This window comes from Heterocephalus glaber, unplaced genomic scaffold (assembly GCF_053883595.1).
Source record: "Heterocephalus glaber isolate CG9 unplaced genomic scaffold, H.glaber_assembly_v1.0 deba00000331, whole genome shotgun sequence".
Lineage (NCBI taxonomy): Eukaryota > Metazoa > Chordata > Mammalia > Rodentia > Bathyergidae > Heterocephalus > Heterocephalus glaber.
This window is the reverse complement of record NW_028258142.1, coordinates 22,915,349-22,930,063: the sequence shown is the minus strand read 5'-3', so window position 1 is coordinate 22,930,063 and position 14,715 is coordinate 22,915,349. Positions and strand designations below refer to the sequence as shown.

The window sequence follows — 14,715 nt, the reverse complement described above, 5'->3', positions numbered from 1 at the left end:
CTTGAGCTGCACCATGGACTACCAACATTGGGCTGTGTGGTAAAGTTCCACAAGACCTTGTCTGATCTTTGCAGCATCCACAATCAGGGGTGAAAACTAATGTGTCAAGACCTTGGAAAAATATGTGCTACTCCGATTAAGTTTATAAATGTTATGTGGAAAAAGCAAAAAAAAAAAAAAAGTTAAATCTGTAATTTTTTTTTATTTTGGTACTGGGGATCGAACTCAAGACCTTGCGCTTACAAGGCAGACGTGGTACCACTGAGCTAAATCCCCAGCCCTAAATCTGTAATTTTTTGACAGCATTGCACAGTGAAGTTTGAAGCTGAGTGAGAAGTACTGTCTTAAGAAGAGCCTGAGAGGAAAGACAAGTGGTGTTATAGGGCATTTCTTTCTCTGACTTTGCTGTAGGAATATCAAGTGAAACTGCAACTTTTCCTTTTTCTTCTATGGCCTTCACCTTCCACCTGTTTTTCTCTGACCTTTCCCTAAGCTGTCCCCTAGATTCTTTGAGCCTGTTCCCATGGTTGTTCACAGGCCATACTAACCCCATAGCGCCTTCCCTCAGGCCTGGATGACCAGCAGCATTTACTGAGAAAGGGTGATCTGCTGTGGTCAGAGCTGTTCACAGTGACAAGTCAGATCCGTCAGAGGCGAAGGGTGGCAGAGAGAGTTGTGCAGTTCACCTCTGCCAGACTCAAGCCTCAGTGGCGGGTGTAGGCGAGTAGAAGGGATTACGTTCAGAAGATTCAGGTCTGCTGAATTAATGTAAGGGGCTGTTTGGCGTGACATTAGGTGTGGAAATAGTTGTAGTGGACAAATGAGTAATTTAAATCATTGAAAGCATAAGAAGCAATGAATTTTCTTGTAGTACGGGCTATGTTTTCTTTCCTTATCTCAGTGTATAACTTTACTGGCATAGAGCTTCCTTTTTAAAGAACTGGGATAGAAATGTTGATATTCATGTATAAAATTGCTGTTAACTTTAATGTAAAACTTGTAACAAATAACTTATTCAGGCATTTGTGCTGAATGGGCCTTCAGAGCTCTTTAATCAAATTCTTTTTCAGGTTAGGGTCCCCTTTTGAGCTGGATAGCCCTGTCTGATCTTAAGCTTCCCTCTTCAGAGGACCCTTTTGCTTTGGGTTAAAGTAACATGTGAAGATTTTGACAAATACATGCCAGTTACAGATTTGTTAGTAGTAAAATGGTCATTAATTTAGACTTTAAACAGATGGAGCCGAATATATCTTTATTTAGAATGTTAAGATTGATCTGTGATTGAGTGATGCCAGTTGTCTTGAAAAGTTTGTTTCACAGCTAAAATGTTGTTCTTTTAATTGTGTTTGTGTGTTTTCAACGTGCTTCTACCTCCTGAGTTCTTCAGATGCCAAGTGGCACTTCTTTGACTTGAGACATGAGGCTGACTGACGTTATTTCGCTGCACTTCTTCTGTTTTAGAATAATCTATAAGTGTTCCATGTGCGACACTGTGTTCACCCTGCAAACCTTGCTGTACCGCCACTTTGACCAGCACATTGAAAACCAGAAGGTGTCTGTTTTCAAGTGTCCAGACTGTTCTCTTTTATATGCACAGAAGCAACTTATGATGGACCATATCAAGGTGTGTGTGCATCTCTCCTCTCCTCTTAAGTGAATTGCAGATAACATGCATTGGCATCAGCCAGGCCTGAGCTGCAGATTGCTGTATAGTGTGGCACACTGTCCAGGGAAGGGATGGATGCTAGTTGTTGTCGGTGAGAAAAACATTTGGTCAGCATGTGTTCACTTGACTGTGGGATGCGTGCATGTCCGGATTAAAAATAAATAAAATAAAATATTAGGAGTTTATAAACATATATATATATATATAAAATAAAAGTAATAAAATATTAGGAGTTTATAAACATAAATGTATAAGTGAAAATGATGACTGAAGTTTACTTTTGAGAACTCCATGTTGTATGGGATTTTGATATGGACAAGAGCTCTGACAATTTATGTTATTTCATATAAATATTGGTGTACTTAGAAAAATGAAAGTTTTTCCCTTGAAATTACCTAAGCAATTAAATTCATGTTATATTTGGTGTGCTTGGATCTTTTAGGATTTTTTTCTCACTATAAAAATTCTGTGTAAGTTGACTACTAAATATTCAGGATATAGCAAGTTCCTGTACCTAGCGGGTGTTCCGTTAATGAATAAATGTCATGTTTGGACTATCTACTCTCCCAGCTCCAAAGGGGCCATGATGATCTATTTTCAGTCTGTTAAGCTTACTCAGACTGGTGCTTAGTTCTAGCTTCTTGACTGTCCACTATGATAGGTTAACATTTTTATTTGTGTGGTTACTAGGTAATATCCATTGGCTTTCAGAGATTAAAATGATTTCCTTTTAAATGGAGAAACAGAAACCAATTATCATCATAAACTCAATCACTTTTTCTTAGTTTTTTGTCTTTTAAACATATATTGTACAAAATGGTCAGTTAAAGAGCAAATAAAGTCAGTTATTCTCATCTTGTGTCTGTTAAATGAATAGACTATTAATTCTTAAAAGCTTCTGTCTTGAACATATTTGAGGTCATAAAGAATACTTGCTACTAGAAAGGAACTTAACATCTTGAAGATTCTGCTCCCGTAGGCAAAGTGAAGATGGTGGTGGTGGCGTTACAAGGGTGGATAAATGCATGGGCGATGTGTTTTGTCATTCTCATTTGAAGTGCAATAAAATCCACGAAGGATATTTTAAGTGTTTTAGCAAAAATTATAAAATTGTTTTTGACAGTAAATTTTAATGAGTGATCAAGAAAATAAAGATATGGGAACTTTGGATTTAGACTAGAATGTTTTAATACACTATTCAGTGGAACCTCGGTTCACGAACCCAATTCTTTCCGTGGTTCTAGTCACAAGCTGAACTGGACAAGAACCAAATCAGATTTCCTCATAAGGTCAACATTGAACCTAACCATTGATTCGATTCTGCTCCAGCTCGGTTTGTGACTAGAATTGTGGAAAGAATCAAGGTCGAGAACTGAGGCACCACTGTATATGGGTCAATGACACCCCCCCCCCCACACACACACAAAGAAAAGAAACATGCCTCGTAAGTGACTTTTAAAGAATTTCTTTCTGGAACTGATCTTCACATCTGGATGTGGAGTTATGGGCTTTGTGGTTGAGGTCTTCTTTGTGTTAATGGTGAGTTTGGAGGAATACAGAATTAAAATTTATGGCAAAGTCCTGTGGCCACAAGGAGGAGAGGGTTGTTTGTATTCATCTGAAACTTTACTAGTCTACATGATATGAAATCAGTGGGAATGTTCACTTCTATTTTCATTTGCTGAATATTATGTGCATCTTAAAATACTATCCTGCATTTATGTGCTTAGGGTGGGTAAAACATATATATAGTTTTAGGAGCACCCTGTTTTTACTTTTAAGATGATATATGTAGTTCTTGCTGTGTGTTTACCATGCCTGGTGCCTCTGAGAAAGAAACGAAGAGGCAGTGGGCTGGTACGTGCTCATTTATGGGTGGACTTTATTTGTCCAACTTAACCCAACTCAGATCATTTCTTTGAAGATTTTTGTTTTGTTTGTTTTTGAGACAGGGTCTTGATATGTAGTTCAGGCTGGCCTTGAACTCAATTGTGTGTAGGTTAGGGAGGCCTTAAGCTTGACGTGATACTCCTGCCCCAACCTCCCAAATGCCGGGATCACAGTCGTGAGCCACTACATCTGCCTCAGTTCATTTCTTTGTTCTACCAAAGTTCAGATTTCTTTCTTTTGTAGGTTCCTTGTATTCCCTGTTGACATTGACATTCACATTTGAAGTAAACTTTTACATATTTAAGTTGTTTATTGTTTTATGTGCTAACAAAAAAATCAATTTTAAAAGAACTAAGTTTTATTTTTTCCCCTCACCCCTCAAGCACTGGGGATTTAGCCTAGGCCCTCTCACTGAGCTACATCCTCAGTCTTTTTTGTTTTTTAATTTTGAAATAGGGTCTCCCAAAGTTTTCTAGGCCGGCCTTGAACTTGCGACCCTTCTGCCTCAGCCTCCCGGACTGCTGGGATTATAGGTGTACACCATCATGCCAGGCTTCTTTGTTCTCTTTTGTGTAGTCCTGTCACTCAAACCCAAGGCCTTGCACATACTAGGCAAGTGCTCCATCACAGACTTACACCCCCAGTCAAGTTGCATTTCCTTTATTAAAAAAAGATTTGGCTTTAATAATGTCTTTTTTGCTTACATTATGTAAATAAAAATTAGTAATTTCGTTTCATGCACACACCCCATTCTCTTCTGTCATGACAGAATCTGTGCTGCTTTTTTATAATTTCTATAGCACTTTAAAATTATTTTACAGAAGAATTCTTTAACATTTTACCCTCTTACCAGCTTTTCAGCTACTCAAAGTGCATTCACCTAGAAACTTATGATAAAAAAACCTGAGGTGCATTCAAACACAGAGGCCTTCCACCTATATGGTAAAGAAACAGATGTACAGTTTTTGGCCATCAGGAAACCAGTTCTGCCCAGCTTTTCTCTGTGCAAGGAGTACTGTTAGACCTTCCTCTCTGCTCCTATGGTCAGGTTCTCAGTTGTTTATTGGGTAGAGCTGGTAGTCTCTGCTATAGGTTATAGAAGCTTATTTTCCCTTTGGGGAAAGATGCTACTGAAGAAGGCTGGCTAATGCTGGCACTGCTTAGAGGAGACATGCAGGAGTAGGCAGAAGTCGAAGCTGCTTCCTAGAGCACTCAGGAGGAAGTGGGGCTCAGATCTCTGAGTGCCAGCTGGGACAGGGGCCTGGGGAAGGATGGTGTGTGCATCTTCAGTAGGTGCAGGACTGGGGAAGGGAGTGGCTCACTTGCATCCTGATCAGAAAAAAAGGCAAACATAAAATGGATACTGAGGGACAGACTTGCCGCCTTATATTTATTTGGATTCCATGCCTTTAACATGCAAATAAAAGAAAAAACTAAAGTGGGTTAGTCTTCAGAATCAAACTGCAATAATTTTTTCCCACTTGCATTTAAATCCTGTGAGTTTGAGATGGGTGTTGTGACTATCAATGATAATAAATAGCTAAACAATTATAAAAGGCATTGTGTGTACCTAATATGTACAGTTTGCAGGTCGGGTGTTACTAGTAAGAAGGGATGACTGGGATAGGAGTAGAGAGAAGAAAATTACCTCCAAAACCCAGCAGAAGAAACCCACCCGGTTCCACATATTCCCAGGATGTGAAAGGCTTGCCATTGACAATAGTCTCAGATGTCAGTTCAGGTTGGTGAGTTAAGGCTCTCTCACCTACAGTATAGTAACTTACTTAAACATATCTGCAGACAGGAAAGTAAGACCCTCTGAAAATGGTGTCTTACAAGGGACTTGCTCTGAGACCAAGGGGAACACAGAGTACCAGGACTAATTGGATTCAATACAGAGGTTTTAAAATGGCGCAGATACGTAAGTTTTTAAAAATTATTAGGAACTAGAAGCCCATAATTTATAGTGATAATAAAAGTTAATGTCCTTTAAAAAATGTCCTCTTTTTAAACTGTAATTTTAGCTTAGGTTTTCTTTATATGTTAGAAAATATTTCTGAATGGATAAATAATCTCTTTAAAATATCTATAAAGCATTAAGATAGTTTACATGTGCTTTCTTTGGTTGTTGTGATTTGTGATAGATACTTTTTTTGTTTTTGTAATGCAGTCTATGCACGGAACATTGAAAAGTATCGAAGGGCCTCCCAACTTGGGCATAAACTTGCCTTTGAGCATTAAGCCTGCAACTCAGAATTCAGCAAACCACAACAAAGAGGACACCAAGTCCATGAATGGGAAAGAGAAATCGGAAAAGAAGTCTCCATCTCCTGTGAAAAAGTCGGCAGAATCCAAGAAGGTGGCCAGTCCCGGGTGGACGTGTTGGGAGTGTGACCGCCTGTTCACACAGAGAGATGTGTACATCTCCCACATGCGGAAGGAACATGGGAAGGTCAGTGGAGGTGACTGTCTGGGCCAAGAGGGGTGCAAATACCACATTGGCTCCACACCAGGGTCAACCCTGTGGGTAATGAGTAGTGAAGCCTCAAATCATTCCATGTTTCTGTGTCTCAGTTTATCTGTAAAATGGACATTCCCAACCTTTCCCAATCTTGTTCTATGATTTTGCTGACTACTTTCATTTGTTTACCCCAAGTCTAGGAGTAAGTTGGTAAGATGTCTGTGTTGATAGCCAAAGAATGTAAACAGGGGCAAAACAAAGTTACACATGTCTGAATGTACTTCTTAGTCCTGTGACCAAAAAGGAAGAAGGGAGGAGAGAAAGGCAGTGGGTGTGCTGAGAGCTGTAGTAGCATTTGTATGACTTAATGTGATTCTTCCTTGAGTTTGTAGTGGGAAGATGAACCTCATCTTTGAACTTCAGAAGTTCTACACTTCAAAACCCTGAAAAATTATAGAGTCACAATATGCCTGTTCTTTCTCTTTAGACCTAATATAATGAGCAAAATTATTTTTTAATATGATTTAATAGTATATCTAGATACAATATTAGGCAGCATTCATATTTTCTTATTGTTTGGTCAAGATCCAAAAAGTCTTCATGTTGTATAATTTAAATCTCTTTATTCTACAGCAGTCCTCCTTTCTAAATTTTTAATATACTATTGATTTTTTTGAAAAATTGAGTTGTTTGTCCTATAGAGTATCCCTCATATTGTTGGATTTGGATAATTGCTTCTTTTTAATATTATTTAACTTGCTCTTCTGTATCTTTTTTGGGGGGGTTATGGGAATCAAACTCGGGACCTTGCGCTTGCGAGGCAGGTGCTGGAACCACTGAGCTAAATCTCCAGCCCTCTTCTGTATCTTATAATTACTAGAACTTTGATTAGATTCAGATTGAAGCTTTTAGATCTGTCATAGGTACTGCATTCTTTTTGTATGATGTCAGGAGGAACATAATACCAGTATGTCCCGCTTTTAATGATACTGAAATTTGCATTCAGATGCACAATATTTTTACAGAAAACTATTTTATTTGTTTAACTTAAACCAGTAGAACAAAACTTATATTTTGGAAACATGTATAAAGAGTACATAGGAATTGATTAATTATCATAGTGAATGATCTATAAAATAGAGATAATCCATAGGTCAAAAAGTATATACTAGATCTTTGAAAATCTTACTATATTACATGTTAATTATTTTTATTAATTTCATTTATTTGTACTATTTTAGCTACTCATGAAACTAATGTGTTATATTGGTCTCATCCAAATGGTATAAATGTACCTTTGAAGATCGATCACTATGATCACAAATTGTGTACAGATGTTTTTATTTTATCTGATGTAACTACAGTATCTTTCATATAAAATGTAGCTATTAATGGGATGTATTTGGTGTTAGTGGCACAATTGTTTATTTAATTATCTCAATTTTAGGCTTCTGTTGTAGCCTCTTACAGTACCGTTGTAAATATTGGGTGGGTCTTAGGGAGCAGTATCTCATCAACCCACTGTATAAACACATCAGCAGCAGTTCTTTTAGAGCCCAGTGTGGTGATTCTAGAAGAATCTTTTGTACTTGATACTCAAGCTGGATTTCATAAATGTTAAAATGGAGGTGACTTTAATAATTATCTAGTAGTCCAATCCTTTCATTTCTTACACATGTTTAAAAATGTGTGTATGTCTATGTGTATATGTGCATGGGTGTGAACTTAGCTGGAAGAGATGTTAGCATTAGCTCTGGAGGTGTTGAGGTCTTGCCTTTTGGGATGAGGTATATCAGATTAGAGTGCAGTTTCAGTTTTTTTGTTTTTTTTTTTCTCCCAGTACCAGGGATTGCGAGGACTTTGCTCTTGTGAAGCAGGTGTGGTGCCACTGAGCTAAATCCCCGGCCCTGCAGTTTCAATTCTATTTAGTCAGCTTTCTGAAGGAACTAAGGGAAGGAAAGATATACCTTATAAGATAGTAAAATGAAGTGTCAGAAACCAGCACTATATTCCGTGATGCTGAATTGGACTGGAAATCTTCACTTTCAGAGATTTTTACCTATAAGCATACTTACATTTATTCTCATATTTTTTTCCTTTATTTAATCAGAATACTCTTCCCTTTCAGGGCCAAATTTCAGCTGTCTTTTTTTTTTGTTCCCTCTCCTCTGTTCTGAAAACCAGTGTAGCACATGGTCTCTACATCTTCCTGTCCTGTGTATGTCTCAGCTGCACCCATTTCATGCAGACCACCTGCTTGTTGAGTCCATTGGATGTATCTCACTTGAGCACATTGTCGTAACTCACATGATGGGCAGTTATTTCCAAAAAACACTTTTTAGAACCTTACTGTTGAGCTCTTCTGGCTTTTCTCCTAGTTGCTGAATATTTACCAGGCTTCTGTCATAGAAACATATTCACATATTTGCATATCCTCTCTCTCTCTCTCTCTCTCTCTCTCCCCTCTCTCCCCCCTCTCTCTCTAATTCAGCCACTGTCATGTATATAGCATATATATAGATAGCATCCAAATCTGTGGTTTCTTGCCTAAATTTCAGTCTCCCAAATCCAGCCACTTATGATGAAGTCTTTTTAACTTCTTGCATACCTCACAGAAGCTTTCATATAAGCCTAACAGTGAACTTACAGTCTTCCTCCACACTGATCCCTTAGCTTTTGTCCACCCTAACTTGGTAATTTCTCCTTTCTAGCCAGCCTATCTTGGGGCCCAGCCAGATATTAAATACTCTTTCTTCCCGCCATTTATCTTTGCTTTCACAGCCACTGCCTTTGTTTAGGCAGCTGTCAATTCTTGCCTGATTATTATTCTTACCTTAAGCAGAAGGCATTTTTTAAGGTTATGCATTCATTTGTGTCACTCTCTTGAATAAAATGTTATGTTCTCTTTTCCCTCAAAAGAGTCTAGCCTTCATCGCATGACTTACCGAGCCTGTTCCTTCTGCCTGCATCTGAAGATATCTTCAGGGCTGGGAATTTAGCTCAGTTGTACTGCCTGCTTCACAAAGTGCAAGGTTGTGAGTTCCATCTCTGGTACAAAAAAAAATATATCTTCATATGGTCATCCTGACAAAACTTTCAGTTTCTCCAACACCCTTTGCTCATTTGCCTCTAGGGCTTTTCAGGTGACATTCCATCAGCTAGTGGGGAACTTCTTAAGTCTTTAGGTCTCAGGTTAGCACCTCATCTGGAAATTCCTTCTGGTCTCCTAAAACTGAATGGGGTCTTCTTCCTGAATGTTTCCATAGCAGCACTTACTTCCTTAATCAGAACACCATCATATGAAGGAGGCTGCTTATCTCTTTCTCCCACTAGACTTTGTTTTCTTCCACTCTTCAGTTGCCATCTGTAGTGATTTTAGTACATGTCTAGTAGTCAGTTGGAAAATACTGAATCAGTGTACCTACACTAAGTTATGATTTGGAAGTCATCTAACCCCTCTTCTTTAAAATGGGAGCTATAGATGCTTTAGTGGCCTCAGTGTCCTGTGTTGTAAGTACCTAAAAAGGGGGTTGGGGATGTAGCTCAGTGGCACCTCGCCTGCCTGGCAAGCACAAGGTCATGAGTACGAGAAGGCGGTGCGGGGGGGGGGGACTACCTAAAAAGAGCTACATGTGAAATGACAAACATCCGGCAATCCTTTTGGGTTTAATATGAGATATAAGTGTGAACGGTGCTAATACACATATAGGGTACTGAAAATTATATTTGGTTAAAGGTCTCAGAAGAGCATAATTGTTTACTTCCACCAGGCCAGAAGTTATACCAGATTGCTCAATGAGCTATCACTGTGCATTATGACAAGTATGTAAAGGTTTTGAACCAGTGCACTATGAATGGATACTTTATTAATACCGTAACTGTGCCTTAAAAATGTGTAGAAGAATTTTTGATTAATCTAAACATTTTCTGCCAAACACAATACAGTCAGTACCACAGTGTTTTTCCTTCTAGTATGGATTATTATTTTGATATGGTTTAGAGAAAAGATTATGTTAGAGGTAAGCCTAATTGGCTAAATTAAAATTTTATCAGAATAACTGCTTCTCATTTTAAATGGCCTTTTTAGTTTTATTAATTATATATATAGTTCAGGCTGGCCTTGAACTGGGATCCTCCTGCTTCAGCCTCCCAAGTGCTGGGATTACAGGCATGTACCACCATGCCCGGCTATTAATTGTATTTGACCTTCCTTCCTTTGTTCTTGGCAGAGTCTCACTATGTAGTCCAGAATGGCCTTGAACCCACTATGTAGCCCAGGCTGGTCTCAAACTCAGGGTGATCTTTCTGCCTCAGCCTCTCCAGTGCTAGGAACTCCCTCTCTCTCTTTCTGTCTCTCTCTTTCCCCCTCTCCCCCTCTCCTCTTTCTCCATGTTCCCAACCAAAATATCATTACTAAAAGAAATATTTTATATGAAGCTATACCTATTAGATGAAGTTATTCAGCAGCTTTGTCACTAAAATTCAAAAATACAGTTTCAGCTTGCTAGTTATTCAGTAGCTACCTTCTCTATATCCCAAATGCATTTTTTTCTTTACTAATACAACTTTTGGTTTTAAATTCTTTTCCAGTAATTTGTTATAATCTGATATGTCAAATACTTCAATTTTTGCACAGATAATGCATATTTATTAAAGGTATAATTTAAAAACTTGTAATTTGATGAGTGGTTACTTTGGCCATTTTTAAAAAGAGAAATAGTTAAAACATCAGTATTTTTTCTTTTTGTTAGTGTGTTTGTGATCCATAATGAATGTATTCATCATGGGGTATTGGTATAGATATACATCCCATCTTTTTACTTCCCTGTCCCATCTCCCAACATCAGCATTTTAAAAGTGATAATGTTGGGCAGGGTTGTGTATGTTAATCCCAGCTACTTGAGAGGCTGAGGCAGGAGGATCACAAGTTTCAGGATAGCCTGGGCAACTTAATCTGACTCTGTCTCAAAATATAAAATAAAAAGGGCTGGGGATATAGCTCAGTGCTCCATGGATTCACTCACCTGTATCACCAAAAAACCAAAAACAACAACAAAAGAAAAGATGGTTACACAAATTTCTTGTTTGTTTGAATTTTTTTTTTTTTGGTACCAGGGCTCAAACTCGGGACCTTGCACTTGCGAGGCAGGCGCTGGAACCACTGAGCTAAATCCCTGGCCCACAGATTTCTTATTTAGAAAACCAACAAGAAAAATGAATCACTTTCTGTGGCCAGTTTTAGCTGTTCTTTTTAGTGATAAACTCTGGAGAGCAAGGTCTCTGTCTGTTTTATTATGACTCCTCCTCTGGCTTGTGGCATTGTGCCTTGGGAACCACCTCTGGAGTTAGCAGTTGAAGCAGTTTTCTTTTGGTTCTTGCTTGAATGCGTTGTGTTAGTCATGAGTACAGATATTGAAGCTAGGCTTAGGCTTTTAAATAGTTTTCTAACCACAGAAAACCTTTACCTTTGAAGTCTCTGCTCTCAGCCATAAAATTGTTTTGTTGTGTTGGTGTCATTAACCTGATGATCTCATGCAAACTGTGAGCCCTTTCTCATACAACTGTGTGTGTATTATATAGTTTTAGGTGGGTCTCTTTTGCTTGCCCCTTAGGAGGAGTCGTTCTAGGAACCTCAAGTTAAAATCCCCTGTACAAGGTAATATCTGAGGTCATTCCTATGGATCAAATATTCAGCAATTATGTGAACTGGTAGTAAAAGCTATCTGTATTTGTTCAAATCTTTAAAATTGCAGTATGATCTATTATAATTATTTGCTGCTTGATGACCTCTACACAATGAGAGAACCAGTAATTGTTCGGGAAGATTCTAAAGCAGAGGGGCATATGTTGAATTATGGAGCTGAGACCCATCCAAATAAATCTTACTATCTTTTGAGGTTCTTCTTCATGTGGACGCAGGTTAGTTCTGTGTCTGTAATGTGGAAGGAGTTCTGGGTTTGGAAGCCTGACAGACCAGGGTTTGAATTCTGGCACTGCCACCTGCAAGTCTTGTGGCTTTCTAAGAAAATAATTGTCCAGCTTCATTTTATACACCTCTAGAGTGGAAATAGTAATATTCACCACAGAAGGCTCTTTTGAAGATCAAATATAATGAAATCATATATTTTGTATCATACATAGTAACTATTTTCTATTTTCTGTCTGAACACTAGATCTTTAAAAATTATATTTTTCATGCAAGAAGCTGACCAAGATAAATGTATAATGTATAGACATTATAAATTTACAACATGTAAGTATATATATTTTTGTAAGTATATATATTTTTTAAATTTTCATTTTGGAGTGATTTTAGAGTACAGCAAATGCTGCAGAAATGGTGTGGTTTCTGGATACCCATCACCCAGCTTTCCTGCTGTTTGCATCTACATAACCATAGTACAGTGATTGCAACAGGCACATAAACTTTTTAAAATAATTTTACTGGTACATTTTAGATATAGATAATGATAACATTCATCATAGGGAATTTGTACCTCTACATGATATGTTTTGATTCTTCTTTTTTTCCCTTCCCCTCCCTAACAAAAGCTTTGTTTCCATATTTTCGTTCTGTTCTCTTTTTTCCTTTTCCCTTCCCTTCTCCCCCAGTTCACCTTCCCACTTGAACATTTTCTTCCTGTTTCACAATATCTGTTGTATCTATTATACATTTTGTTTTTGTTTTTGTTTTGATGCTGGGGATCGAACTCAGGACCTTGTGCTTGTGAGGCAGGCACGATGCCTCTGAGCTAAATCCCCAGTCCAATATATCTATTATACATTTTGGTCCTTATTTACACTTTTGGTTTCTCACACCAGAGAAACTATGTGATATTTGAACGTATGTGTCCAATTTATTTCACATAAGAGTAAGGTCTGAAGATACATGCATATACCTAGAAATTTCTCAAGTTTATCCTTCTTTACAGCAGGGTAGTACTCTATTATATAAAAAAAACCGCATCTTCTTTATCCAGTCATCCATTGATGGGCATTTGGGCTGTTTCCAAGATTTAGCTATTATAAACTATGCTGCTATAAACATGGATGTGCATATATCACTGTGGTATGATGCTTTTAATTCTTTTGGGGAACAGCTGGGTCAAATGGAACCTCTAGTTTTAGGGTTTTTTTGGAATCTCCCCATGATTTGTACAGTGGTTGCACCAGTCTACACCCACTAACAATGGAGAAGGGTTCCTTTTTCTCCACAATCCCGCCAACATTTGTTATTGGTTGATTTGTTGATTAGCCGTTTTTTCTGGAGTGAGATGAATCTCAGTGTTGTTTTAAGTTGAATCTCTCGAATAACCAGTGATGTTGAACATTTTTTCATATATTTATTTGCCATTTCTACTTCTTCATCTGAGAAGTGTCTATTCATTGTAGATGCCCATTTTTGGATTGGTTCTTTAAATTTGAGGGGTCTGGGTGATTTTGAGTTCTTTATATATCCTCATTGATGCAGTATCATTAACAAACTTTGAGGCTTTATTCCAGATTTGGCAGTTGTTCCACTAATGCTCCTTTTCTCCTCCAGGATCCAGTCCATGATATGACTACATTCAGCTGCCTTGTCTTCTCTACGAATCTGTGACATTTTCCTTCCTTTTCTTAATAATGTTGACACCTGCAGGTGATTGGTTATTTGGTACAGTGTCTTGCAGTTTGGACTTGTCTGATGTTCCCTAATGATTAGTTCTGGTCATTTATTTTTGCAGGGATATTACGGAAGTGAGGTTGTGCCCTTCTCAGTGTACCTTACCATGAGGCACCTGGTGGTAATGTGACTCACTCCTGGGCTGCCAGCTCTGATCACTTGCTTACTGTGGTGTCTGCCAGGTTTCTCCACTGTAAATTGCTGTTTTCCCATTGTAACTAATAGGTATCTTGTGAGGAGATGCTGTGAGACCATGTAAATACCCTGTTTCTCATTTTTTTACCTACTAATTTAAATATCCAGCCTCATTCTTGCCTGTAGCAGTTATCATTGTGGTATTTGCCTCATTGGGACTTGATGTTTGTATTTCTGCCTCTACATTTGCTCACTGAAACTCTGATGTAAGGATGCTCATTTTTTTTTATTGAGAACTGAGTGGACTTATGAAAAATTATTTTTCCCAATGGATTAAAATCCATTGCTGTTGTTATTTTTTTTCCCTAATGGCCCTGGATGTGGCCATTAGGAGGTCCTCTCTGTAGCTCTTGTGTCCTCTTGGTAAGCCCCTTCCAAAGATGTCCTTTCTGGTGTCATGGTGTATGCCTGGTTCTTCATTTATTTCCCTTACCCCAGCCTAGAGTCATCTGTTTCTTCTGTGAGTCTGGATCCTTTGAGGATTGATAGCAAATACATTTTTAAGAGACTTGGTACGTGTATTTTGATCATTACTGAGCGTGGGAAACTGTAACTGGGAAAATAGAGTGTGGGTGGAAAAAAGAAACAAGCCTCAAAGTGGCTTCTCAACTGTTTAGTGTGAGGTAGTGATATATTTGGCAATTAGTGGGGTCTTATCAGATGCTTCCAGTTGAAATTAAAATGAGCTGAAGCTTGTAAAATGTGTCTGATTATTGAAAGGCATATTTAATAGGTTTTAGGATATGAATGAACAGAACAGGCACAAACGATTGTTTTGAAAGAAATTATGTGACATTTATAGTTAACTAAGAGAAGATAATCCACTCAACTCCATTTTGC

The 14,715-nt window shown here is 38.1% G+C and overlaps 1 protein-coding gene across 16 annotated transcripts in view; it reads left to right on the top strand.

Moving 5' to 3' along the window:
• Positions 1 to 14,715, top strand: part of Znf532 (zinc finger protein 532) — a 118,101-nt gene that overhangs the window by 75,746 nt on the left and 27,640 nt on the right. For 14 of the 16 annotated variants that reach the window (XM_087192032.1, XM_021239293.2, XM_087192029.1 and 11 more), the window contains 2 exons: positions 1,462 to 1,624; positions 5,727 to 6,008. The exons of 1 other annotated variant lie outside the window; for it this stretch is intronic. In XM_087192032.1, the coding sequence (XP_087048158.1) occupies positions 1,462 to 1,624; positions 5,727 to 6,008 (445 nt within the window). The remainder of the gene's footprint in view (positions 1 to 1,461; positions 1,625 to 5,726; positions 6,009 to 14,715) is intronic. One more of the 16 variants, XM_087192044.1, reaches the window with a different exon arrangement.